Source organism: Crocuta crocuta, unplaced genomic scaffold, assembly GCF_008692635.1.
Source record: "Crocuta crocuta isolate KB4526 unplaced genomic scaffold, BGI_CrCroc_1.0 scaffold363, whole genome shotgun sequence".
Taxonomy (NCBI): domain Eukaryota; kingdom Metazoa; phylum Chordata; class Mammalia; order Carnivora; family Hyaenidae; genus Crocuta; species Crocuta crocuta.
In genome coordinates, this window is record NW_027531626.1 from 727,385 (window position 1) to 752,972 (window position 25,588).

The 25,588-nt window shown below is 35.4% G+C and overlaps 1 protein-coding gene across 5 annotated transcripts in view; it reads left to right on the forward strand.

The window, feature by feature from the left end:
* BIRC6 (baculoviral IAP repeat containing 6) overlaps positions 1–25,588 on the forward strand; it is a 222,709-nt gene that overhangs the window by 126,276 nt on the left and 70,845 nt on the right. For all 5 annotated transcript variants that reach the window (XR_013337241.1, XM_077772791.1, XM_077772792.1 and 2 more), the window contains exons 47-61: positions 232–407; positions 1,730–1,826; positions 1,960–2,154; positions 2,928–3,128; positions 6,173–6,452; positions 7,608–7,864; positions 8,114–8,222; positions 11,721–11,942; positions 13,429–14,212; positions 15,315–15,458; positions 16,124–16,253; positions 21,239–21,370; positions 22,075–22,242; positions 23,238–23,411; positions 24,518–24,714. Coding sequence is in view for 4 of the 5 variants with exons in the window: in XM_077772791.1 (XP_077628917.1) it covers positions 232–407; positions 1,730–1,826; positions 1,960–2,154; positions 2,928–3,128; positions 6,173–6,452; positions 7,608–7,864; positions 8,114–8,222; positions 11,721–11,942; positions 13,429–14,212; positions 15,315–15,458; positions 16,124–16,253; positions 21,239–21,370; positions 22,075–22,242; positions 23,238–23,411; positions 24,518–24,714 (3,266 nt within the window). In the remaining variant the exon portion in view is untranslated. The remainder of the gene's footprint in view (positions 1–231; positions 408–1,729; positions 1,827–1,959; positions 2,155–2,927; positions 3,129–6,172; positions 6,453–7,607; positions 7,865–8,113; positions 8,223–11,720; positions 11,943–13,428; positions 14,213–15,314; positions 15,459–16,123; positions 16,254–21,238; positions 21,371–22,074; positions 22,243–23,237; positions 23,412–24,517; positions 24,715–25,588) is intronic.

A 25,588-nucleotide genomic window follows, 5' to 3' on the forward strand; every position in this document is an offset into this window, starting at 1 on the left:
TAAGAAGATGTTCCAAAATATGCTTTACTGAATGCTATGATGAATATCTCAATTTCTAGTATATGTGTACATGAATGTGTATATACACACATACACGTATATATCGCTGTTATATACCCAGCCTTCAGTGGTTTTAGGAAAAATGACTTTTCTGTTTTAATTGTTAATGGTTTTTAAGTAAGTAAGGTTTTAACTTGTTAAAAGAATGTGTAATCTTTTTATTTAAACTAGGGGCAAGTGGATTGCATCTTACCAAACATGAGAACTTTCATGGTGGGTTAGATGCTATCTCTGTTGGGGATGGACTGTTTACCATACTGACAACCCTCAGTAAGAAAGCTTCTACAGTTCACATGATGCTGCAGCCAATTTTAACCTACATGGCCTGTGGATATATGGGCAGACAAGTAAGTTCAATCCGGCAACTATTTCAGTAATTTAAATAGTTTCTGGCAATGGGAACAGAGAAGTATTTATAGGACAAAGACAGAGGATTCATATATTGGAAAAAGAGCAGCAGCAGCAAGTAAGAACTATAGACTATTAAATAAAATTTGAATGTAAAGTTTTCTTGAGTCCATGTTGTCAAAAATGACCACAGTGATATAAGAATAAAACATTAAACATAACCTTAAATTTTAGATTGTTTTCCTGTGATCTCAAGAAGTAGTTTTCTTTTTCTCTAGAAATAGCATAGTAGGGGGCGCCTGGGTGGCTTAGTCGGTTAAGCGTCCGACTTTCGCTTAGGTCGTGATCTCACAGTTCGTGGGTTCGAGCCCCGCGTCGGGCTCTGTGCTGACTGCCAGCTCAGAGCCTGGAGCCTGTTTCAGTCTGTGACTCCCTCTCTCTCTGACCCTCCCCTGCTCGCGCTGTCTCTCTCTCTGTCTCTCTCCTAGAAATAAATAAAACATTAAAAAAAAATTAAAAAAAGAAATAGCATAGTAGACTACCAAAAAGTTCTCTGTAGATGTTATAATCAAAAATTTAATGTGACTATTTTTTCGAGCTTTGTTGCATGTTTGTTTACTTTCCTTTCAGCTAAAAGGGATTTGGGTAATTTTAAAAGAAAAATAGTTTAGAATATTACTGCTTTTTATTTTTCCTTCTTATAAAGTGGAATTGTAGGAACCAGTGTGATGATTTTAACTTCTAGTCCGTTTACAATTTTTTCAAATGCAGGTTTTTAAATGTACTTTCTATTTTTTTTTTTTAATATTTTTATTTATTTCTAAGAGAGAGAGAGACAGTGTGAGCAAGGGAGGGTCAGAGAGAGAGGGAGATACAGACTCTGAAATAGGCTCCAAGCTCTGAGCTGGCAGTCAGCACAGAGCCCGACGCGGGGCTCGAACCCACGAACCGTGAGATCATGACCTAAGCGAAAGTCGGACGCTTAACCTACTAAGCCACCCAGGCGCCCCGAGAAGGATCAGTTTTTAAAAGGAATTAGTGTCTGTTGGAAAACGAAATCAGTGCACATTTGGGTCAAAATAAAGACAGATGCTTAATGTAAAAAATACTCGAGTTCAGAAAAAAGACTACCCTTCCTTTTTGATTTAGGTAAGATTTCTTATGTCTTTTGGCAGATATGTTGAATTTGTAATTTAGATTAAGACTGTAGTTTTAGAATACTTAATATAAAAGAATATTATATTTAATAAGTTTAATTGTCCTAATTACAAGAAACTAATAATCATTGTTCTAAAGTCACAATACACGTGGTTTTCTTTAGGGCTCTCTTGCTACTTGCCAGTTATCTGAACCATTACTGTGGTTTATTTTGAGAGTATTGGATACTAGTGACGCCTTGAAAGCATTCCATGACATGGGTAAGATAAATTCCAAAAATTGTCATTTAAGTTAACTCATTTGACAGTGTATGTTCTCATTTTTGTAGTCTTGTGTGAAAAGTGACTTATTGTCAAACTACCTTATTTTCATTTGGTGTTCTTTGTAAATTAGGTGGAGTTCAGCTCATTTGCAACAATATGGTTACTAGTACAAGGGCTATTGTAAACACTGCAAGGAGTATGGTATCAACTATTATGAAATTTCTTGATTCTGGTCCCAATAAAGCTGTTGATAGCACTTTGAAAACAAGAATACTAGCTTCTGAGCCTGACAATGCTGAAGGGATCCATAACTTTGCACCCCTGGGTAAGAAAAGAATTACTAAGTCTTACTGGTATGAACTTGTATATTTTATTAGCTAGTATGAAGCAAAAATAGTTCTTGAAGTAAGTTGATCATGTGATAATATCACCAATTACAAACAAGTGATTTTAAAGGTAGTGGTTTTTGAAACATTCTTTTGATTAGAAGGAAGTTTTTAATAGCTCTTTAGCGATCTCATTTATTTTTATTTCTGAGTTAAACAATAACAAAATTTGTGAAACGAAATAGCAGATACAATGTCAGTTTTCACTGTAAATGTTAATCAGTTTAAGGGAGTTGTTCCATCTTGAGTGTTATTTTTTAAGAAGCTTCAGTTTTAGGTAGTTCTTCCTTTTCCCAGTTTATATAGTTTCTTTTTAAATATTTCTTTTCCTACTTCTAACTCATGAATATTGACAACTAAGATAAAGGTGATTTTTTTCAAGTTGAAGATTGTCTTGAACATGTTTTTAATTAAATCACTGAAGAATTATGGTGCTAGATTTGTTATTTAATTTTCATTTGATTTATGAGTATAAAGAAATTAGGCAACAATTAATAATGAACTTACCACCTGGCAAGTTGACTGGATGTCCTGATATTTTGTGAATATTGTGACAAATCGTGCTAAATACACTTTTAAAAAATAAGTTTGTAGCATCAAATGTTTATGATTTTAGCTAATTTTTCTGGTTCAGGGTTTATTTAGATAGTTCTTATTGCTTTGTTTGGGTTCTTTTACAGAATTTTTATTATATTTAAAATGTCTTCTGTAGGTACAATTACATCTAGCAGTCCGACTGCCCAGCCAGCCGAGGTGCTTTTACAGGCTACACCTCCCCACAGAAGGGCTCGCTCTGCTGCGTGGTCCTATATCTTCCTACCAGAGGAGGCTTGGTGTGACCTCACCATTCACCTTCCTGCAGCAGTGCTTCTTAAAGAGATACATATTCAGCCTCACCTTGCATCTCTTGCGAGTGAGTAATATTTTTTGTAAAGAAGCATTATGAAAATAAACTCTATTGTAGGAACACTTAAAAATGAGAAAAATAGTTAGTAAACAGTGATACACTTAGGTGTAATTCCCAGACTGTTTAATTTTGAAGTTTTTTATATAATACTCAACCTTATCACCAAATCATTTCCCATGAAATGAATTGACATGGCTACTCCCCTTAAACAAATAGAGTGTTTCCTGAAATCCAAACAGATCTATTTCAGCTATAAATAATTTTGCCTTGCCTTTCTCCCCAATTTATTAAGCTATCTAGCCTTAAGTTAAAATGAGTGAGTTAACACACCTGTGGACAGCAGTCATACTTTCTCTAGCTCCATCCTCAGTGCCAGTCCTGCAGTGGGAAATTAGCTTGGATTTGTATATTGTTTTCCGCTCTTCCTATTGTAAGATTATTATGTGTACAGAATTTTTTAATAATTTGAGTGTAATATTTTTAATATTTGAGTGATTTTTTAAAATTTGTACTGTATTGATATCATTCATTTGGTGCTTTTTCATTGAATATATTTTGTTTTCACTTTGCAAAGTATAATTAATTGAAAAGAGTTTTTTGGAAACAAGTTTTACATTAAGAGGAAAAGGAATTCTTCAAGTATTCATAAAGGAATCTGAAATACTGTATAGCATTTTTGATCCCCAGATTCTTTTAGCATAAACATAGTGATTTGGGGGCACCTGGATGGCTCAGTTGGTTGAGCGACCAACTCTTGATTTTGGGTCAAGTTGTGATCCTGGTGTCCTGGGATTAAACCCCACGTTGGGCTCTGTGCTGACAAGGCGTGGACCCTGCTTGGAATTATCTCCCTCTGCCCCTCTCTCCCCTCACATGCTCGCACTCTCTCTAAGAATAAAACCATAGTGATTTTTAAATATTTATTTGTAGAGAGAGAGAGACAGATTGTGAGCAGGGGAAGGGCAGAGAAAAGTAGACACAGAATCTGAGGCAGGCTCCAGGCTCTGACCTGACAGCTGACAGTCCTGCAGTGGGAAATTAGCTTGGATTTATATGTTGTTTTCCCCTCTTCCCATTGTCTTATTCCCATTGTTTCCCATTTGTTTATTTGTAGAGAGAGAGAGACAGAGTGTGAGCAGGGGAGGGGCAGAGAGAGGGAGACACAGAATCTGAAGCAACCGCCAGGCTCTGAGTTGACAGCTTGATCCCACGACGTGGGGCTCGAACCCACGAACCATAAGATCATGACCTAATCCAAAGTCGAATGTCCTCTTAACCAGCTGATCCACCCAGGTGCCCCCAAAACATAGTGATTTCTACAGAATTGTTGAAACTGTCACATTCATTTACGTTCATTGATTAATTCTCATTGTTATCAGATGTCACTCAGTAATTGGATGAAGAACTGTGGGAAACTTTATACACCCCTGTCATATGTGGAATTATAAATTATTCTATTTACTTGCAACATTAGACTATTATATCCAATAGATATAATTAGATATTATATCCAATATCATTGTGGAATTCAAACTTCTTAGATGAAAATAGATATGAATAAAATGGCAGAAGGAAAATGCATTAATCCATAGTGTTTTAACAGATCAAAAACAACTCTATTACAAGGTATAATATAAGTCAAGATAAGATATCAGGGAAAACCTAAGATGAGGAAGAATTTGCATTTATTTGGAAGAAGAAAGAGTGGTCCTTGTTAATGGTGGCTTTGCAGTGGGGCTAGAATTTGAACTTGGGAATTGAGATAGGAAGACTATTAGAAGGAAGAACTCTGTTCATTATAAAAAAAAAAAATCAAGGTAGGTGTTCCCTGCTGTAAGTGTGCTTAATAAAACATTTTGGTTTTATTATTGAATTGGAGCAGAAATTAAAAGTATATTTTGTTCCAGTGGAAATTATACAGCCTTTAGAATTAGATACGAGCTTTAATATAAAATGTGCCATTTGTTCATGTGGGAGTTTGGATTACTTAATCTCTTGGACTCTGCCAGTTTATATAAAATATGGATAATACTTATCTCAAAAGTGAAGATTTAATTTCGAAATTGATATGACTTGTCTAGTTCTCGCTGTAAACCTAGCATGTAATTGGCGTATAGTAAGACACTTCCTAATTTTGTAATTCAGGTTAAAATCAAAGTTCAAAGGTCATTTTAGTTGATAGGTACTTTTGTGATAGGGATTTCCATGTTACATTAGAAATCATTTTCCCGTTGCAGTCGCCAGTTGTTACTTCATTGAGCCTTCTTAAATTTTAGTAGAAAATGATTTAAAATCTTCTGGGTAATTGGTTAAAATTTTAAAGGGAAATAAAATACTAGAGGCAAAAGCAGTTTTTAAACTCAGCTGTGTTAAAGAAATCATTGCAGTACGGTATTAGTGAAATAATGAGTTGGTAGAAAAGCACTTTGTTTTTGAATTACTTTTTAAAGTTCATTTATTTTGAGAGAGTGGGAGAGGGAGAGAGTGAATCCCAAGCAGGCTCCAAACTGTCAGCACAGAGCCAGTATGGGGCTCAGACTCCCACCCCATGAGACAATGACCTGAGACAAAGTCATATACTTAACCAACTGAGCCACCCAGATGCCCCAAAGCACTTTGTTTTTATTATATTATTCTTTTCTCAGTTATTTACAGCAGTAAACCATAGCGTATTGATCAAATGTCTCACATTGTTGGTGATAATTCTGAGTAATAGAAATAATAGAGTAATTGCCAATTTGGCAACTTTTTTCTTGTCAAGAGTCAGGTATGTAAATGTGGATTACATGTATTCAGATATTCTTTTTATTTAGTGGAATGTTATAATTTTTAAAATATTATATTGTAGATCTCCTATCTCATGTTAGAAAACAGCCCCCAAATCAGTCATGGTGAAAGTCAGTGACAAAGTATGATTTGGCATATAAATTATCTTGTTGCAAGTTCACAATGAACATAACTAAAAGCTGCTCTCTTACTGGGATTTCCACTAAACCATGAAGTCCAGTTCACATTTTCTTTAGTAATTTTTCAATATTCTTATCCTACAGCCTGCCCATCCTCAGTGTCTGTTGAAGTGAGTGCAGATGGGGTAAACATGCTGCCTTTGTCCACTCCTGTTGTCACAAGCGGTCTCACCTACATAAAAATTCAGCTGGTAAAAGCTGAAGTAGCTTCTGCTGTCTGCCTCAGACTTCATCGCCCACGAGATGCCAGCACATTAGGCCTTTCACAAATTAAATTACTGGGCCTCACTGCTTTTGGTACCACTTCTTCAGCAACAGTTAATAATCCCTTTCTTCCATCTGAAGATCAGGTTTCCAAAACAAGGTATGTTTTATTTCTTATTCTTTTTTTTTTTTTAATGTTTTATTTATCTTTGAGAGAGAGAAAAGGTGAGTGCTCTTGAGCGGGGGAGGGGCAGAGAGAGAGGGGGAGGGGCTTGAGCTCACAGAACTGTGAGATTATGACCTGAGCTAAAGTCGGATACTCAACCAACTGAGCCACCCAGGCTCCCCTAATTTCTCATTCTTAAAAAAAGCTTTCTGAGCTTTTTATTAAATTATTTACTCTGTGGTTTGTTTTAGGGCTTAAGAAATTCTTTGTTCTATAGGGAATTTATATAATACCATAATTTTATTAGATGTAATAAAGAGAATAATTCTTTAAAACCAGAACTTGGAGGCTGGTTAAGATGGAAATTTATGTGTGTTTAATTCCTGAGATTTGTACAATGTGTAGTAATTGTGGGTATGGGTTTCTTTTGTTTGGATCACAGTCTAATACATGAATTTCCACATGCCTGTCACTAGTATACATCTGAGCCATACAAATTGACCATATGGACAGAGGCCTAGTCTTATATGATAATTCCTAAATGACAGTTAGCAGAAGGGTTAGATTTGAACCATACAAATTGACCAAATAAACAAGGACCTGAATACATCCTTTAATTCACAGTTATAAATTTTGATAGTTGAAAATGTTATAGACTGGTTCTATTGAAAGTTTTGCCTGATAAGAAAATTAGAGTTTTTTGTTTTATTCTCAAGCTGCCAAGACATCATAGTTTTGCAAGGTTATCATCTCTGTTCATTTTATATTTAAACATATATGTGTATATATAAACATTTTCTGACAGGCCACCTGGCTGGCTCAGTCAGTAGAGTATATGACTCTTGATCTTAAGGTCATGAGTTCAAGCCCCACATTGCATGTGGAACCTACTTTTAAAACAAAAAACAGACCATTTTCTGACTGATTAAATAAAAAAGACAAGCATGTATTGGTTAAGTATTTTTATTTGTTAAATTATGGAGGACACTTACTGTGCTTAATTCTTTATTGATGTTATAGTCTTTTTTAAATGCAGATTGGTGTTATTCATGAAACACAGCATGCTGAGTTTTCAGTTTTATTTTACCCCAGAAATAATCTTAGCCACTTGAATTTACCATGTAAGCCACTTTGTGTTGTCTGTTTCAGCATCGGCTGGTTACGGTTATTGCATCATTGCCTTACTCACATAAGTGATCTGGAAGGAATGATGGCAAGTGCAGCGGCACCTACTGCGAATCTGCTGCAGACTTGTGCTGCCTTACTGATGTCCCCATACTGTGGGATGCACTCACCCAACATTGAGGTCGTGCTTGTAAAGATAGGACTGCAGTCCACGAGAATTGGCCTGAAGCTCATAGACATTCTTCTGAGAAACTGTGCAGCATCAGGGAGTGATCCTACAGGTGACTGTTAACTTTGATATTTTAATTTTTACCTATCTGCAAAGCAGTGACAGTTGCATTAGGTAAACTTTGTGCTGAAATCTGTTTCTGAAATTAATTTTCATTATGGCTTCAATGTTCTTGGAGTTTTTGTAATTGCTGTACTTTATGAAAGAGTTATTTTTAGTTAACAATTTAAAATTAAATTGAGCAAACGTTCCTATACCATTTGCTTATTTAGCAAACTTTCTTTTGGTTCTTTATTGCAAGATCTAAACAGCCCTTTACTTTTTGGAAGACTGAATGGACTCTCTTCTGATTCTACGATAGATATTCTTTACCAGCTTGGAACAACTCAAGATCCTGGAACAAAAGACAGGTATACATTGATCTTGTTTTTGTTTTTTGTTTTTAATTAATTAATTATTTACAGTTTGTTTATTTTGAGAGAGAGTGGAGCAGGGGAGAGGCAGAGTGACAGGGAGGCAGAGAATCCCAAGCAGGGCCTGTACTGTCAGCACAGAGTCAGATGTGGGTTTTTAATTCACGGACAGTGAGATCATGACCTGAGCTGAAACCAAGAGGTAGACACTCAACCGACTGGGCCACCCAGGTGTCCAGATCTTGCTTTTTATTTAAGGGCACACATATATACAGCTACATGATAGGCAACGTTACTTAGAATACTTTCTCCTTAGGTCGTTTCATAAAAATCAAGACTGTTGATTATATTGGACATTTACCTGTATGCTTTACATGGTATAACTTCTAGAGACTTTTGTGAACATTAAACATCAATTTTTATATATTCGGACATACTTAAAGCAAATTTGACTTGAAATAGAATTGTAATCAATATTAACTTTTGATGAATGGAATAAAATATTACATTTTTTTGAAATGTTTATTTACTTTGAGAGAGAGATTACAAGTGAGGAAGGGGCAGAGAAAGAGGGAGAGAGAGAATCCCAAGAATGTGAACCATGCTGTTAGGAGATCTTTATAAATTGTGATAGCGTCAAATCATACTATCTTAGGTAATATTTACTAACTGTGTGTGAATATTAGAATATTCTGTCCATATTAGGTCCCTAGACTATTTTGACAAAGGTAATATTTATTTTGATTACTTATTTATAATATTCATTGACGGCTTTTCATTGGACTCTCTACCTTCCTTCTCCTTCCTACTGCAAGGTGAAACATTGTCATACCAAGTAAATAATATTTGAATATCTCACCTAAATATTTAGTGATGCTTTACGTATAAGTAATTTTAGACAAGTTTTACTAATGTAGCTCTTCTTTGATGTCTTTGACCTCCACATTGAGAAGAACTTCCAAATATTTTTGAAACATGTTTCTGTTGACAGAGTTTTGAGTGATGGGGCATTCTCTTGTTTTATATAGTCTTGTGTTATATCTCTCTTGTTTATATTCTCTTGTTTTATATATCAGAAAACATTTCTTGAATGTGTGACTCTATAAACAAATAATCTCTATTGTTTTCTGAGTTATATTGTCCTTTAATATTTTGATTAATATTTAAGACAATTATTTGATATTTTGTTAATTTGTTTATAAATTACTAACAAATCATTTTGTGGGTACTTACTCATTTTATTGGTACTTACTGAATAGCTGCTTTGTGTCTGGCACTGTGCTAGATACTAGAGTGTCCAGGTTAATTGAATCCAGCTTTTTGCCTTGGATTGAGGGACAGAATACTGTCACTCAAAAGGGAAGATTTACATAGGTCACACTTGAGGGTATGGGATAGTGTTCGGCATGGCAGGTGCCTAGTAAATATTGATACTTTAACCACTGGTAATGTAATAGCTTTTATATATTTTAGGCTAGTTGCTTTCATATTCTCCAGTGAAAAATGTTTAATTTCGCATTCAAGCAACTGAATTTATTTTCAGCTTGCTAGATTAATTATTTATTTCATTATTTTATTTCAACATGGTAAATTAATTAATTTTGATATTGAATATCAAAATATTAAATAAGTTGATTTTTCTATTAATCTTTTTATGCTTAATAATTATGTTTCACATAATTATATTTAAAAATAGAATGAAATTTTTTGGAATATTCTTTGATACAAGAAATTTGTGCCAAATTTGAATCATAATGGTTAATAGAGTTAAAGAGAATATAAAAAATTAGGTTTTTTTTTTTTTTAATTTATTTCTAGGAGAGAGAGAGAGACAGCGTGAGCAGGGAAGGGTCAGAGAGAGAGGGAGTCACAGACTGAAACAGGCTCCAGGCTCTGGGCTGGCAGGCAGCACAGAGCCCGACGTGGGGCTCGAACCCACGAACCGTGAGATCATGACCTAAGCGAAAGTCGGACGCTTAACCGACTAAGCCACCCAGGCGCCCCTAAAAAATTAGTTTTAAATATTTTTCTAGAACAGCTTTAAAATCTCTTCTAGTTATTTAATTCTTTAATAGTTTTATGTTTTTTTATCATAGGAAAATCACCCTAAATAAAATTGTTCTCACTGCATAATACTTTTTAAAACATATAAATATTTTAGAACTGACATCATAACAAGATACTGGCTTCTGTGGACTGAGAAAATCTTGCTCTTCTCTAATTGCCTCATCTGCTTTCTCTTTTTCTGACTTATATTTTTTTCCTATCATATGAAATTTAAAGGGTCTAGTCCTGGGGTGCCTGGGTGGCTCAGTCGGTTAAGCGTCTGACTCTCAGTTTTGTCCCAGGTCATGATCTCATAGTTTGTGAGTTTGAGCTCTGTATCAGGCTTTGTGCTGACAGTGAGGGGCCTGCTTGGGATTCTCTCTCTCCCTCTCTTTCTCTGCCCTTCTCTCTCTCGCTTTTTCTCAGATTGAATAAATAAAATCTTAAAAAAATATTAAGAAACAACAAAATAAAGGGCCTTGTCCTTCAGGGCAGAGAAAGGGGATTAAGTAAAATTATATACCTTCCTACCCCTATTTCCTGTACCCCGGAGCAAAGAATCTTGTGATCTACACTAGAAATTTGAAAGTAAACAAAAATAGAAAACACAGTGTTTTAAGAACTCCATATAAATCGTATCCCATTTTCTGTATTTTATATACACTCCAAAGCCATATTGCTTTAAAAAATGTTGTTCTTGGGACTCCTGAGCGGCTCAATCAGTGAAGCGTCTGACTCTTGATTTCGGCTCATAATCTCACAGTTTTGTGAGTTTAAGCCCTTACGCTACTCTGCAGAGCCTGCTTCGGATTCTCTCTCTCTGCTTCCCCCCTGCTTGTTCTCTCTCTCAAAATAAATAATAAACTTAAAAAAATTTTTTTTTTAATGTTGTCAGTATTCCCTCAACTCCAGGGTGTTGAGGGTAGGGTGACACTTGAAAAAAGTACTTATGTTGGCTCTATGTTGTGTTATCAGAGTGCAGGGGGATGGGTGGCTGCTAGTAGTGTTTAATGGTTGGGGGTCGGGATGGAAGACATGCTGTGTTGCATGAGCTTCTGCACAATGAGGAATTAGCCCCAGATTACTATTCTAGGGTGTGTGGATTTGTTATAAGATGAAGGAAAGTTTACAGGAGACAATCTGTAAAGCTTTGTATGCCCTAAGTTCAGATATTTATAGGATTTTTTTGTAAATGAGTTAAGAAATTAACGAACCTTTATTTGCAGAATTATAGTTATGTTATTTCAGACATTTTCATCAGTTAAGATTAGTAAGGTTATTGGAAAGCTAGAACTACTATATCCTTTTTGCTTATATAAATTCCTTTTCCTTCCTATTTTAGATTAATATTACTCTGATAAATACAGTGCTTACTTGTAATGGTGAGATTTTTCCATAATAAATGTCAGTTGTGGTATAATTGGTTATTTGAATTCATTTTCTTTTAAGAATTCAGGCCTTGTTAAAATGGGTCAGTGATTCTGCAAGAGTGGCTGCTATGAGGAGAAGTGGCAGGATGAGCTACATGTGCCCTAACTCTTCGACAATAGAGTATGGTCTTCTCATGCCGTCTCCTTCTCACTTGCACTGTGTGGCAGCAATTCTGTGGCACAGCTATGAACTGCTTGTAGAGTACGATTTACCAGCGCTGCTGGACCGAGACCTCTTTGAGTAAGTACAATTTTTGAAATCCTTTTTTTCTCTTAGTAGATTGTTCTAGGTTTTCACTCGATGAAGTAGTATTTAATATGGTATTTGGATAATACTTTGAAAGTAGTAGTTAACTATAATCAGGTATTATTTTGGAACTAGGTGCACCCAGATTTAATGAAACTTATCTCCATATTTTAAGAAGAAATATTAGTGTCATTGTTAGCTTTTTCCCACCTAAAATCAGAGTGTTTAAAATCAGAGTGTTATGAACCTGTGTGTTCATACAGGTCATAGTGTATATTCTTTTTTTGCAAATTTACCCACCAGAATTTTTTATTGTGCTTGTGTATACACAAGTGAGAGAGGGACAAAAGAAGAGAGAAAATCTCAAGCAGGTTCCATCCCAAGCATGGAGCCCAACATGAGGCTCAATCCCACAGCTGTGAGATCATGACTTGAGTTGAAATCAAGAGCGGGACGCTTAACCAACTGAGGCACCCAGGCACCCCCAGATTTTTTTTTTTTATCGTTAATGTATAACTAGTTAAGGAGTAAAACTATAACTGGAAGTTTTGAAAGAGTTACTACTTTAGAGAATTTTTATGATTACTTGTTTTTACTACTTTCTAGTCATCTGATACGATTGCTCTTTTGGTAGTTACTACTTACCCACATTTCTTTATCACACTTAGCTAAGACTTGGCTGAACTTATCACCTGTAATTGCTAAATCTGTAACAGAATATTATATTTATTTCTGAAGAGTTCCATAACCTAATGAAAGATTGGCCTTTTGTCCTTTTTAGTCTGTCATTTTCATATTTGGGCTTCTCAATTGGCATAACCCATGACTTATTAATGAAACTTACTAATAGTTTTTGATTTGCAAACGTGAATTTTAAGCCATCAATCATGTCAAATTCAACCTGAACGTTTGTTTTGTGTAATTTTCCAATGTTTCTTTTTTTATTTAAGTTTATTTATTTTGAGAGAGAGTGTGTGTGAATGGGGAGGGGCAGAGAGAGAGAAAGAGAGAGAAGGACAGAGGGAGAGAGAATCCCAAACAGTTTTCACCCCATCAATGCAGAGCCTGATGTGCGACGTAAATTCGGGAACTGTGAGGTTATGACCTGAGCCGAAATCAAGAGTTGGACCCTTAACTAACTCAGCCACCCAGGCACCCCTCAATGTTTCTTTATGACTCTTTTGATGTCACATAGAGAGTGGTAGATCCATTTTATACAGATTTCTTGATTTTTCTCTACTGATTTTTCAAGTCTAATCTGTCTACCTAAATACTTAAATAATATATATGAAAGCAGTCATTGTGAAGTCTTATGATATTCTATGTCAAATAAAATGTATACTTTCATAGATGTTACAATTTTATACACTGTATGTTGATTTTTAATAGAAGTATTGGAAAAATGAGGCCTTTCTAAAGATAAATATATAATATTAATCTGGTGTATATAGTATTAATCTGGTGTCTTTTATTCTCCTAGGTTACTTTTTAATTGGTCCATGTCTCTTCCCTGCAATATGGTTTTGAAGAAAGCTGTTGACAGTCTACTTTGCTCAATGTGTCATATACACCCAAATTATTTTTCTTTGCTCATGGGCTGGATGGGGATTACCCCTCCTCCAGTGCAGTGCCACCACAGACTGTCCATGACTGATGATAGCAAAAAGCAAGATCTTACTTCATCGTTAACAGATGACTCTAAAAATGCACAAGCTCCTCTCGCACTGACTGAATCACATTTGGCAACCCTTGCATCCTCTTCTCAATCTCCAGAAGCTATCAAACAATTATTAGACTCAGGTTTGCCTTCTCTTCTTGTGAGGAGTCTGGCTAGTTTCTGCTTCAGTCACATTTCTTACTCAGAAAGCATTGCTCAGTCAATAGATACTTCCCAGGACAAGCTCAGGCGCCATCATGTCGCCCAGCAGTGTAATAAGATGCCTATTACAGCAGACCTGGTTGCTCCCATTCTTAGGTTTTTGACAGAAGTTGGCAGTAGCCATGTTATGAAAGACTGGCTCGGTGGGTCTGAAGTCAATCCACTATGGACAGCACTTCTGTTTTTATTGTGTCACTCTGGGTCCACTTCTGGAGGACATAATTTAGGTGCACAACAACAGACTAGTGCAAGATCGGCCTCTCTTTCTTCCGCTGCTCCAACAGGATTGACTACGCAACAGAGAACAGCAATTGAGAATGCCACTGTTGCATTCTTCCTGCAGTGCATTTCATGCCACCCTAATAATCAAAAACTAATGGCCCAGGTAAGATTAGAAATATTGGCATCTTACTATTTTAAAACACTGTTAAATAACACTAATGAAATTAGTTGAGAATGGGTTAGGTGTTGCAGGTGATGATGAAGATTGATGAAGATTGGGATTCGGTGCATTTAAAGATCTAAATTGAAACTGTAAAGTCTTGATATCTCTTCCCTCTTCCTCTCAACTGTCACATATTCCTTTTGATGAAATAATGGGCAAATTCATGGTGATGCTAGCTATAGATCATACATTCTTCCTTTTAAACTCATCCTCTCCCACTCCCATAAAAAAGAACAAGCCAGAAGAACAACACTTGGGTTGCTGAAAGACCAGATTGACCATTTGAAGGTCGTCCCCGAACACCTTATCTGCAGTGGGGTATTATATTTTGTTACAACTGGATTGCTGCGACTTTTAGTTTGCTTCTGATGATGCAGACAGTAGGGTAGATTTCAGATAGGAGACCCCTGACAAATCTCATTAAAAATATGAAAGATGATTTTATTGTTTTAAGTCTATGAGGCCAAAAATCTTGAAAGCTAGAATTATTTCAAGGATAATTCTAGTTGATTTTTGCCAGATTCTATTCCTTTCTAGCTGTTTTAACCTTTATGTAGAGAGATAGTTAACATAATTTTCAAGAAATACTGAATGATTTAACTTTATTGAGAAGGATAGGAAAATACTTGAGGGTCTAAAGTATTTAATTATTGTCAAACTGTATCTGCTTAATGTGCCTAATTAAAGGAAATGCTTCAACTACCAATTTTAACCAAGGTCATGGATATGAGAATTTGAATATTTGGTGTCTGCCTCTGGGTAGCATGAAACTTTGTGTCTTGTTGCTTTCTGGCTTAATTATCATCTCTCAGCTTCTTATTAAGGCTTTGTTTGATATTTTTAATACCCTTTTTTCATAATTTTTATTGCATTGTAACCACTCTGATATTGACTCAAGTTAAAAGTAAGTTGGTTACACCAGGTATTTAATATGTGAAAACCCTGTGATAGTAATTTATCCATAGAAATTTTCTCTGGGGATAATCTTTCCTATTGGAAGTTCAAAGCTGCGCTTAACTTTTTACATCTCTTTACTTGCCAGGTTCTCTGTGAACTTTTTCAGACATCCCCTCAAAGAGGGAACCTTCCAACATCAGGGAACATTTCAGGGTTTATACGTAGATTATTTTTGCAGTTGATGCTGGAGGATGAGAAAGTGACCATGTTTCTTCAGTCTCCCTGTCCAGTGAGTATTTTAACAGTTAAATCTTAATATTAGCTATGTATAAAGATATTTTATAATTTCATATCAGAACCTGCAGCTGTCTTTACATCTCAATTTCTTAAATAGCAAATGGAAACTCAACCTTTGTACTTAATGATAAGACTTACAAATCTTTTTTTGGATAACCCTCCTTGTGATGAATATACACTACCATGAAAAGTATAATTTGGTTGGAGGGAAAAGTGACAGAGTAATAGGTACAGTGGTGCTAATATAAAAGCTGACCAACAAATCAGATGTCAAATGTGCCACATTAAAAAAAAAAAAATTTAATGCTTATTTTTGAGAGAGAGAGGGAAAGCATGAGTTGGGGAGGGACAGAGAGAAAGAGGGAAATACAGAATTCAAAACAAGCTCCAAGCTCTGAGCTGTCCACCCAGAGCCCAATGTGTGGCTCAAACCCATGAATCGCAAGATCATGACCTGAGCCGAAGTCGGATGCTTAACCCACTGAGCCACCCAGGCACCCTTCAAATGTACCACATTTTTAAGAATATATAAAATAAACCTTTTATATTTTGTGTGCATTTACAATTTTGTTATTCTTTTATAAAAGTTTTTGACATTATTTTGTAATGATACATGTTTCAAAAAAAATCACTTCTTTATTTCTTTTGAATTTTCAGCTGTATAAAGGTAGAATTAATGCTACAAGCCATGTTATCCAACATCCAATGTATGGAGCAGGCCATAAGTTCCGTACACTTCATTTGCCGGTCTCAACAACGTTATCAGAAGTTCTTGACAGAGTGTCAGGTAAGTCAGATTTAAGTATTGAAATTTTTCTTTAACTTTATGTTAGAATATATAAAATTTTATTATCTTTTGTAACTTTATTTTACTGCATCTGCTCACTCAGCAACCATTTCATGAATAGAAAAGTTCAATACCTCTTTACATTTTCAGGCAGGGGTAAGAAGATGATATAGGGGACAAAATACACGATACCTTCTAGCACCCATAGTTCTTTTGGTGTATTGTGTGTTGTGTGGAGAATTGACAGAATGGAATTGTTGGCAGTTGACAGTTGGAAATGTTGACAAGCCTTGGGAAGACATTGATGGAATTTTCTCATGATAAACCATTTGGCTTTTTTATAATAGATGGTTTGCAGGCTATTAGGTTGGATGACAGGATTCTAAATAATGAACATTTGCTAGATTTCAAGAAGAAATGAATGATCAAGACATGAAAATGACTGGTGACCTTATTGTTTATAATAGTGAAGAAAGCAGAGAGAAATTTTCCCCTAGGCTTCCTGCCTATATTCTAAGGTGTAAGCTTTAAACAGTATACAGGTTACTAAAACACAGGTTTGTATTATATTAAAATATAAGTAGTTTTGATGGCAGAATGCAAATCAGTTGTCGATAGTTTGATTTTATTGCCTCTCAAATCCTGAGAATGAAATCAGTGAGTGAATTGATCTAGCACCTTCTATGTATAAGTTCTCAGGCTGTAAGAGTAAGTAATACCCATACTCTGCCCCTCAGTATTAGGATCTTCTGTGTGCTGTCAGATTAAAAAATAAATGAAATTTAAGAATGTTTGCATCCTCACATAAATGTAAGTATAATTCTATCTGTGTACATTAAAAGGGGATACCTAAATCCTATAGCTGGGAACTTATTATCTCAGCAAAAAGCTGATCAGTCCCTGTATTGGTGGGAAATACAAATCTAAGCTTAGGAAAAAAACTGGGTTGAAGACATTTGGGAGATGTTAAGTTAAACCACATGAATGGATGTGATTGCTATGAGAAAATAAGGTAGAAAGATTCTTTCTTGGTTTTAGTCGCTGCAGCCAACACAAGTATGTACATAATACTACATAATGCTTTCCGTTTTACAAATTACACAATAAAATGTTCAAATACTATTATAATTGTATAATTAACATTCTTATTTGAAAATGTCTGCCATATCCTTTTACAGCTCAACTTCTTTGAAAATTTGATTTTACAGACTTTTTTTCTATCATAGCCTTGAAATTGTTCCTTCTATATGATGAAGAAAAAATGAATAATTAATTAAATGAAAGAAGGAGAAGTGGGGAAGAGTATTGAAGTTCAGTTATTGAGATTTCATACATATTTTTTTTTTCTATCTTCACTATAAAGGAACGCTATATCCTAAAATGTCATATTAGGTCATTAAAAATAAAGACCTTTATTACCTATAAATTTAAAAAATAAATTGGTTGCTCTATAAGACTACTAACTCCTAGTAAAAAGTCAGACAAAGAGTCATCCTGGGCATACATCAAAAATTTGCAAGTGCTAATTTTACCTCTCTTTAGCTATGCTTTGGTCCTTTAAAGTTTGTTTATCGGGGCATCTGAGTGCCTCAGTCTGTTAAGCAGCTGACTTTGGCTCAGATCATGATCTCATGGTTTGTGAGTTCAAGCACTGTGTCAGGCTCTGTGCTGACAGCTCAGAGCCTGGAGTCTCCTTTGGATTCTGTGCCTCCCTCTCTCTCTGCTCCTCCTCTGCTCATAGTCTATCTGTCTGTCTGTCTCTCTCTCAAAAATAAACAAACATTTAAAAGATTAACAAAAAAGTGTGTTTATGATGTTCAGTCATACTTGGTATATTTACATGTGCATATATATTTTATCAGTATATATAAAAACAAGTGATCCAAAATAATTGGACCCACTTCCCATAGCTTTTGACTATATTGCTTTCAAATAATATAGTTATGTGTCAGTATCTTTGTTTTTATAAATTTCTATCATTGCTTTTAAGCAATTTGATTAATGCCTTGTAGTTTTCTTGCTATTTATGATGTGGGTTTGTTGACTTTCTTGAATCTGGGTTTATAGATTCCACCATATTTGGAAATTTTTTTTTTACAGACATTTTCTCATATTTTCTATTTCCCTGTTTCTCTCTTCTCTTAGAGTAATTCCAGTTACAGATTTATTAGGCCTCTTGAAGTTCTTCCATAGCTCACTGAAGCTCTGTTCATTCTCCCCGACCCCATCTGTTTTCCCTTCTATTTAAATTTTTGGATTTTACTCTGTCTTTAAATTCTTTTCCTCTGTAGTGCCTAATTTGTTAGTTCTTTTTTATATCACCTTGTCCTTATTTAAAATGTATAAGCTTTCCTTTAAACACAGTGGTCTGGGGGCGCCTGGGTGGCTTAGTCGGTTAAGCGTCCGACTTTCGCTTAGGTCATGATCTCTCAGTTCGTGGGTTCGAGCCCCGCGTCGGGCTCTGTGCTGACAGCTAGCTCAGAGCCTGGAGCCTATTTCAGAGTCTGTATCTCCCTCTCTCTCTGACCCTCCCCTGCTCACGCTGTCTCTCTCTCTCTCTCTCCTAGAAATAAATATACTTAATAAAAAATAAATAAATAAACACAGTGGTCTGTTTATGTTGATTATTTTTTCCTCATTATGGATTTTTTCCTCATTATGCTGTTGAGCATGTGAAATGTGTTTGGTGAGACTAAGGAACTAAATTTTTAATGAATTTAATTTTGAAAAGGTACTATATTGAAATAGAAGTAGGGTACCACATTTGAAAATGAAAGTGTAGGGCTACTTTAACTCACTACAGAGGTAATACCCCTCAGAGAACTTGTTAGGAATTCACTAGGCTAAATAGCACAGCCCTTATTTTAGACTCTTGGGTTAGTTCCCTTTTGAGAAGTACTTAACTTGGCTTTTGGTGGTTTCTTCATATAGAGTGCTCATCTGTATGTGCTAAAGACCCAGAAGAGACTGTAGATGTCTGGAGTTCTTTCTGCAGATCTCTTCTCCCTGGCAATGTGACTTAAAAACTGCAGCCAGACATCTTTGTCTTTATGGGTTCCCAGTTCATATCCTCACCTTGGGTGACTTCTGATTCATGCCAATCTGTGGCCTGGGAAACTCTAGCAGTGAGCTGGAGCAGTCCTAGGGCTCACCTCCTTAGTTTCCATGCACCTAGGCATCACTCTGTGGCCTTCCCGATGGCCATTGTCTGAAAACTATTTAATGTATTTTCCCAGTTTTTAGTTCTTTCAGGTAGTAGAGTAAATCTGGTTTTGTTATTTCATCTTGATCAGAAGTGGTATTTCAAACTACAACAATTTTTTTTCATTAAAAAAATTTTTTTGAATGTTTATTTTTGAGACAGACAGACAAGAATGTGAGCAGAGGTAGGGAGACACGGAATCTGAAGCAGGCTTCAGGTTCTGAGCTCTATTAGCACAGAGCCCGACATGGAACTCGAACTCACAAGCCGTGAGATCATGACCTGAGCCAAAGTTGGATACTTAACCGACTGAGCCACCCAGGTGCCACCCCTATTTTTAGAATTTTTTTCATGTTTGTTTATTTATCAAGAGTGAGAGAGAGAGAGAGAGCGAGAGCATGCGTGCACAAGCGGGGGAAGGGCGGCGGGAGAAACCTAAGCAGGCTCCATGCTGTCAGTACAGAGCCTGACATGGGTCTTGATCTCACAAACCATGAGATCATGACCTGAGCTGAAATCAAGAGTTGGACTGTTAACCAACTGAGCTACCCAGGTGTCCCAAAACAATTTTAAACAGAAAGTTGAGAAAAATGTTTTTTACTGATACCTTTTAGTATTTGACATTTACTGGGATAATACTATGTAAATTCCTATCATCTAATGATCTTTAATGTTTTTCCTGATTATGCTTCGAATTAATTGTGTGATTTTCTTTTTTTTAAGTATTTTACTCTGACTTTGTAACTGTTTTTGCCATTTGAGGTTTCTTGGTTGTTTTTTAAGAGAGTAAATGTATTGTTGTATTATGTATTTCATCGTTTTACAGAATTTTTAAATTTCATATAAAAAACAGAAACTCTAAAGGCAGTCTGTGATTAGGAAGGAACTCCAGAAATTGACATCACAGGGTTATTTTCAGATGTTCAAAGAAATCACAGCGCAGGAGATAATATAAAACATGCTAATTTGCTATTTTGATTGTTTCACCTTTTTAACATTATTAAAAAAACATTAGATCACACTTGTGTTAAGTTAGAAAAGTACAAAAAGAATCTGTATAACATACCACACTGGTGAGAGCCCTTCCTAAGTTCATCCAGGGTTTTGGATTTCTTAACTGTCACATCAGATCATTTTGCAGTCACCCATTCATTTCATGATTTTTAATAGCTTGCCATATTCCAAAGTAATGAAATAAAATACTAATTCAGAGAGTTTATCTTATTAAAGCCCTAGGTATTTGTTTTCAAAGTATCTAAGTTTCATAAATACAAATAGCAAAACAAATCTTCATTGTTGAAGTTTGTTCCTTTCTACTCCCATTTGTAGAACAAAAAATATGCTGTAATGCTTTAGGATGAGCCCTGAACTCAGATTCCATATTTGTCATTTATAAATTATAATCAGTAGCCTTGTTAAAGGCTCTTTCCTTATTTTGAAAATAAAATTCTTTTATGCATATTGTGAAGATGAAATGAAATGTTTGTGGCAAGTACATTGAACTGTGCCTAAAATAAAGGTTTTTCATTGCCTCAAGAGGTAATTTGTAATATTTTCTTGAGATAATAATTTAAGTATCCTGGCTTATGAACAGTGGTGATTCCCTTTCATTGATAATCATTAAGGATTGAATATCAGGCTTTATCTCATCAATTTCTCCTAAATCCATTTACATTGCCTTCATATTAATGATACTATCTTGTGTAATCCTTGTCTGAAATGTTTATAGCTTCCTTCTTAATGATTTTGAAAAGGAGTATATTTTAATAATATTTTCTTACAGATACACCCAGTATCACTGCTAAACTAATCAGTGAACAGAAAGATGACAAAGAAAAGAAAAACCATGAAGAAAAAGAAAAAGTTAAGGCAGAAAATGGATTTCAGGACAATTACAGTGTTGTTGTTGCTTCAGGTATGCTTTCTGTTTTTTATAATCTTGATTTTGTTTGAGTTTTATGTAAAATATAACAATATATATTGTAGGAACTTCATGTAATAAAAGTATTAATGCAAAAGGTGACTTAAAATGATGTATAATACTGGATGTAAAAATATTACATCTAAAATCTATTACTTGTTGGCACTGTAATTATTAAACATACTTTGTATCCAAAACTTAGTGTCTTTCATCAGATATTGCACATGTGTGAATCATAGAGGCACTCCAGTTAAGCTTGACAGTATACAGAGAATTGTGTTCGTACTGTCAGGTAAAAGAAGAAGACAAAATGACCAAGACCACTGATAATTTTGGAGGATATTTTCTTTAACATAAGTGAGGTGATTTTAGTTGAAAAGATAAGGCTTAAGTGTGCATACATTACTTCTCAAATAGGAGATCTCTGGTGGATTTTATTTTTATGTCAGAGAAATAGAGTAATAGAATTTAGCCTTATTTTTTACTTTCTTGGAAAATAGTTACAAACATGAAGCCAAAATTCATGGTGTGTCATGAAGGACAAATCGAATTGAGAGATCAGATATAAAATCAGAAGTAACATTTCTGTTTCTCTCTTTTGGCATTAGTTAGGAATGTGATGCTTTTTAAAAATATTGCAGAAGTACTCTTATTTCTTTAGTGTGTTTGCTGATACAGAATCTTCCTGATTCTTTTAGGACTGAAATCCCAATCCAAACGGGCTGTGTCAGCTACACCACCTCGTCCACCGTCCAGGAGAGGAAGGACAATTCCTGATAAAATAGGAAGTGCTTCGTCAGGAGCAGAGGCTGCCAGCAAAATAATTACTGTCCCAGTGTTTCACCTGTTCCACAAACTCTTGGCAGGTAATGTTCACAATATTTAAAAATATAAAAAATTATAAAGACATGTAATCACCAGACTCAGACTCCTGTTTAATCAAGTGCTTTTGATGAGATACATGAGTTAGTGAGACTTTATCCCTACAGCTCCCTCTAAGAAAAATGAGAAGAAAAGAAGAGGTAACCTTTTACATATATTCTTTTTAACATGATAATGTTGCGTATTTACACTTCACTAGCTTCTTAAATTTTGCTATCAATGTGCTATAATATCAGTAAAGCTAATGCCTTAAAGAGGTCATATAAAGTTAGGAAGGGGCATGAGGCAGATTTTGAAGAGTAGTTATGGTAATGGAAGTCATTGGTGTACCACTGAGAGTTAAGCAGTATTTTCTCCCTGGCTAAAACATAATCTTTGATTAATATACTTTATTGGTCAAGGCGATACCCAATTTATCTCCATTTTTGTGCTTTAATCTCAAAAATTGTCAACTAACTTACATGGGTTTTCCTTTTTAGTTTTATGTTACCGATTTATTGCAGAGATCAACAAACTATGGCCAGTAGACTGGACATAAAAAAGTTTTATTGAAATAATGGCTGTGCCTATTTATTTGTGCATTGCCCATAGCTGTTTTCATGCCACAGTGGTAGAGTTCGTAGTGGTAGCAGAGACTGTATGGTCTTCATAGATTAAAATATTTATATTCTGGCCTTGTAGGGAAGAGATTTTGCCTACCCCAGATGTCTAAGAATGTCTGTTTCTTTGTTTCTTGCTATGGCTCAGAAGCTCTTGGTGGGATTTGGTTTGTGACTAACACTTTCTACAGACATTATTATTGTTCATATGTGTCAGAAATAGATTTCTATAAACTTTTCATGTGCTGATTTTAAATTGTTTTTAAGTTGGTGTCAGAATCAGATGCTTTACATGTAGTTCAGTAAAACACTAATTGACTTAAACCAAGTAAATATTTCCCCCTTGGATTCCAGGTTTAACTTAGTTATGTCATTTTTAGGCCAACCATTGCCAGCTGAAATGACACTTGCCCAACTTTTAACTCTCCTGTATGACCGAAAACTTCCTCAAGGTTACCGCTCAATAGATCTGACTGTTAAATTGGGATCTAGAGTTATCACAGACCCAAGTCTGTCAAAAACAGATTCTTTCAAAAGGTTACATCCTGAAAAAGGTATGTATATGGTGATCCTTTAAAAATATAGTCTGTAATCTGAGGAAGTAGGGACTTCTGTTGCTGATGACTTAATTTACCTTTGTTTTTATTCTGTCAAGAGGTCTTATTCTTTATGACTGAATTAATTTGTAAATATAAAAACTTGTTCTTATTTTCACTGGAAATCTTAATTTTTCTTATAGCATCACTTACTTTATGAGCACATATGCTTTGGTTTATTAATTTGCATCTTGGATTCTTTTTTTTTTTTTAAGCATTTTATTTGGAGAGAGAAAGAGCACCAGTGGGGTGGGGGTTGGGCAGAGAGAGAGGGAGAGAGAGAATCCCAAGCAGGCTCTGCCCTAACAGCAGGAGCTTGGACCCAGAAACCATGAAATCATGACCTGAGCCAAAATCAGGAGTTAACTGTGAAACCTACTGAGCCACCCAGGTGCCTGTAGCATTTTGCATTCTTTAGTAAATCTTGGAATATTGCCTTTGCTCAGTTTTCAGCAGATTATTTGGGGTTCTTTTTAGTGTTTATAGCATCTGGTCATTTGTAAACATACTAACCTTTTGGTTTTCCTTTGTGAGTGATTCAGAGTTAACCAGTAGGATATAATCTTTAGTTTTCAATATGAGAAGCCTGTGTTAGTAATCAGTTTTTCCTAATTGGATACTTCAGAACTTGATTCATATATTATTATTTGCTTTGAATCTGGAGACTGAGTTATTTTTACATAGAATATGTCTTACAATATGCCCTAAAGGACAGTACTTCTCAAACTTCAATATGCTTATAAGTTACCTGCAGAACATTGTTAAAATGCAGATTCTTACTCAGTAGGTCCAGGGTGGGACCCAAGATTCTACATTCCAAAAGTTCTTAGATGGTGCCAGTACTTACATTCCAGTGACCCTACTTTGAGTAGCAAGACTATAAAAGGCAGCGTCAGAAGTCATTTAAAGATTACCATAGTGTCCAGCCTTAAAGCTTTTTCTGAATAACCTACTGATGCTCTTTTGTTGAGTAGAGAGGTGACAATAATATCTACCTTGTAAATGAAAGATTATTATAAACACAGACCTTTTTGTTTTTACCTGTTAATTGTAATTTATTCTAGATCATGGAGACTTACTTGGTAGCTGTCCAGAAGATGAGCCTCTCACTCCAAGTGATGAATGTATGGATGGAGTATTGGATGAATCTTTACTTGAAACTTGTCCCATCCAGTCACCATTACAAGTTTTTGCAGGAATGGGTGGACTGGCTCTTATTGCAGAAAGACTACCCATGCTGTATCCAGAAGTAATTCAGCAAGTAAGATAAGATTTCTAAGTGAATAAACAATTCCATGGCAAAGCCCTTTGTTATTTTTTTGCTTTTTAAAAATACTTACTTGTAATAACTTTTGGGGAGTACCCTTTCCCTTACAGTGGTTGAGCATCCTTTAAATTTGTACAGGATTTGTACAGAGCTTTGTGAGAATTTGTTGGGACTGAAGAAATGCTGAAGACCGAGTACATTTGCCAGACTCATTACATTACAGCATTTTCCTTGATTTTATGGTCATCACACTGTAATATTTTTATTTCTGTGCTGCTTTAGGCATGATATTAACTATAGATATTACTGGAAATGGGAGCATAAGGTAGTAGTGTATACTGCTACCCAAATACATTGTCTTTTTGCTTAACTTTTTTCCTGTTTTAGGTACCATTTCCATTTACGGTAGTTTTAAAAACATAACTGCTTTAACCTCTTTACAGTTAATGTTGCTGTTACTGATGAGCTTATTGATGTGCTTTCCATGCTTTTCTATTAATGAGGAGGAGTGTGGCACATAGAAAGTTGTAAATACAAAGTACTGCATGTTTATTGAATGAAGTAGGGGGATTATTCTCTGTAATTGCATGTACTTAGTATATGTATTAGTTTCCTAGAGCTCTTGTAACAAAGTACCACGAACTGGATGGCCTAAAACAACAGAAATTTATTCTTTTACATTGTAGGAATCTGTAAGTCTGAAACTAAGTTGTCACCAGATCCATGGTCCCTGTGCTAGGTCTGGGGAAGGATCCATCCTTGTCTCTTCTTAGCCTCTGGGGCTTGCTGGCCCTTGGCATTCGTTGGCTTGTAGCTGCATCACTCCCAGTTTCTGCCTACATTTTCACATGGCCCTCTTGTGTATCTG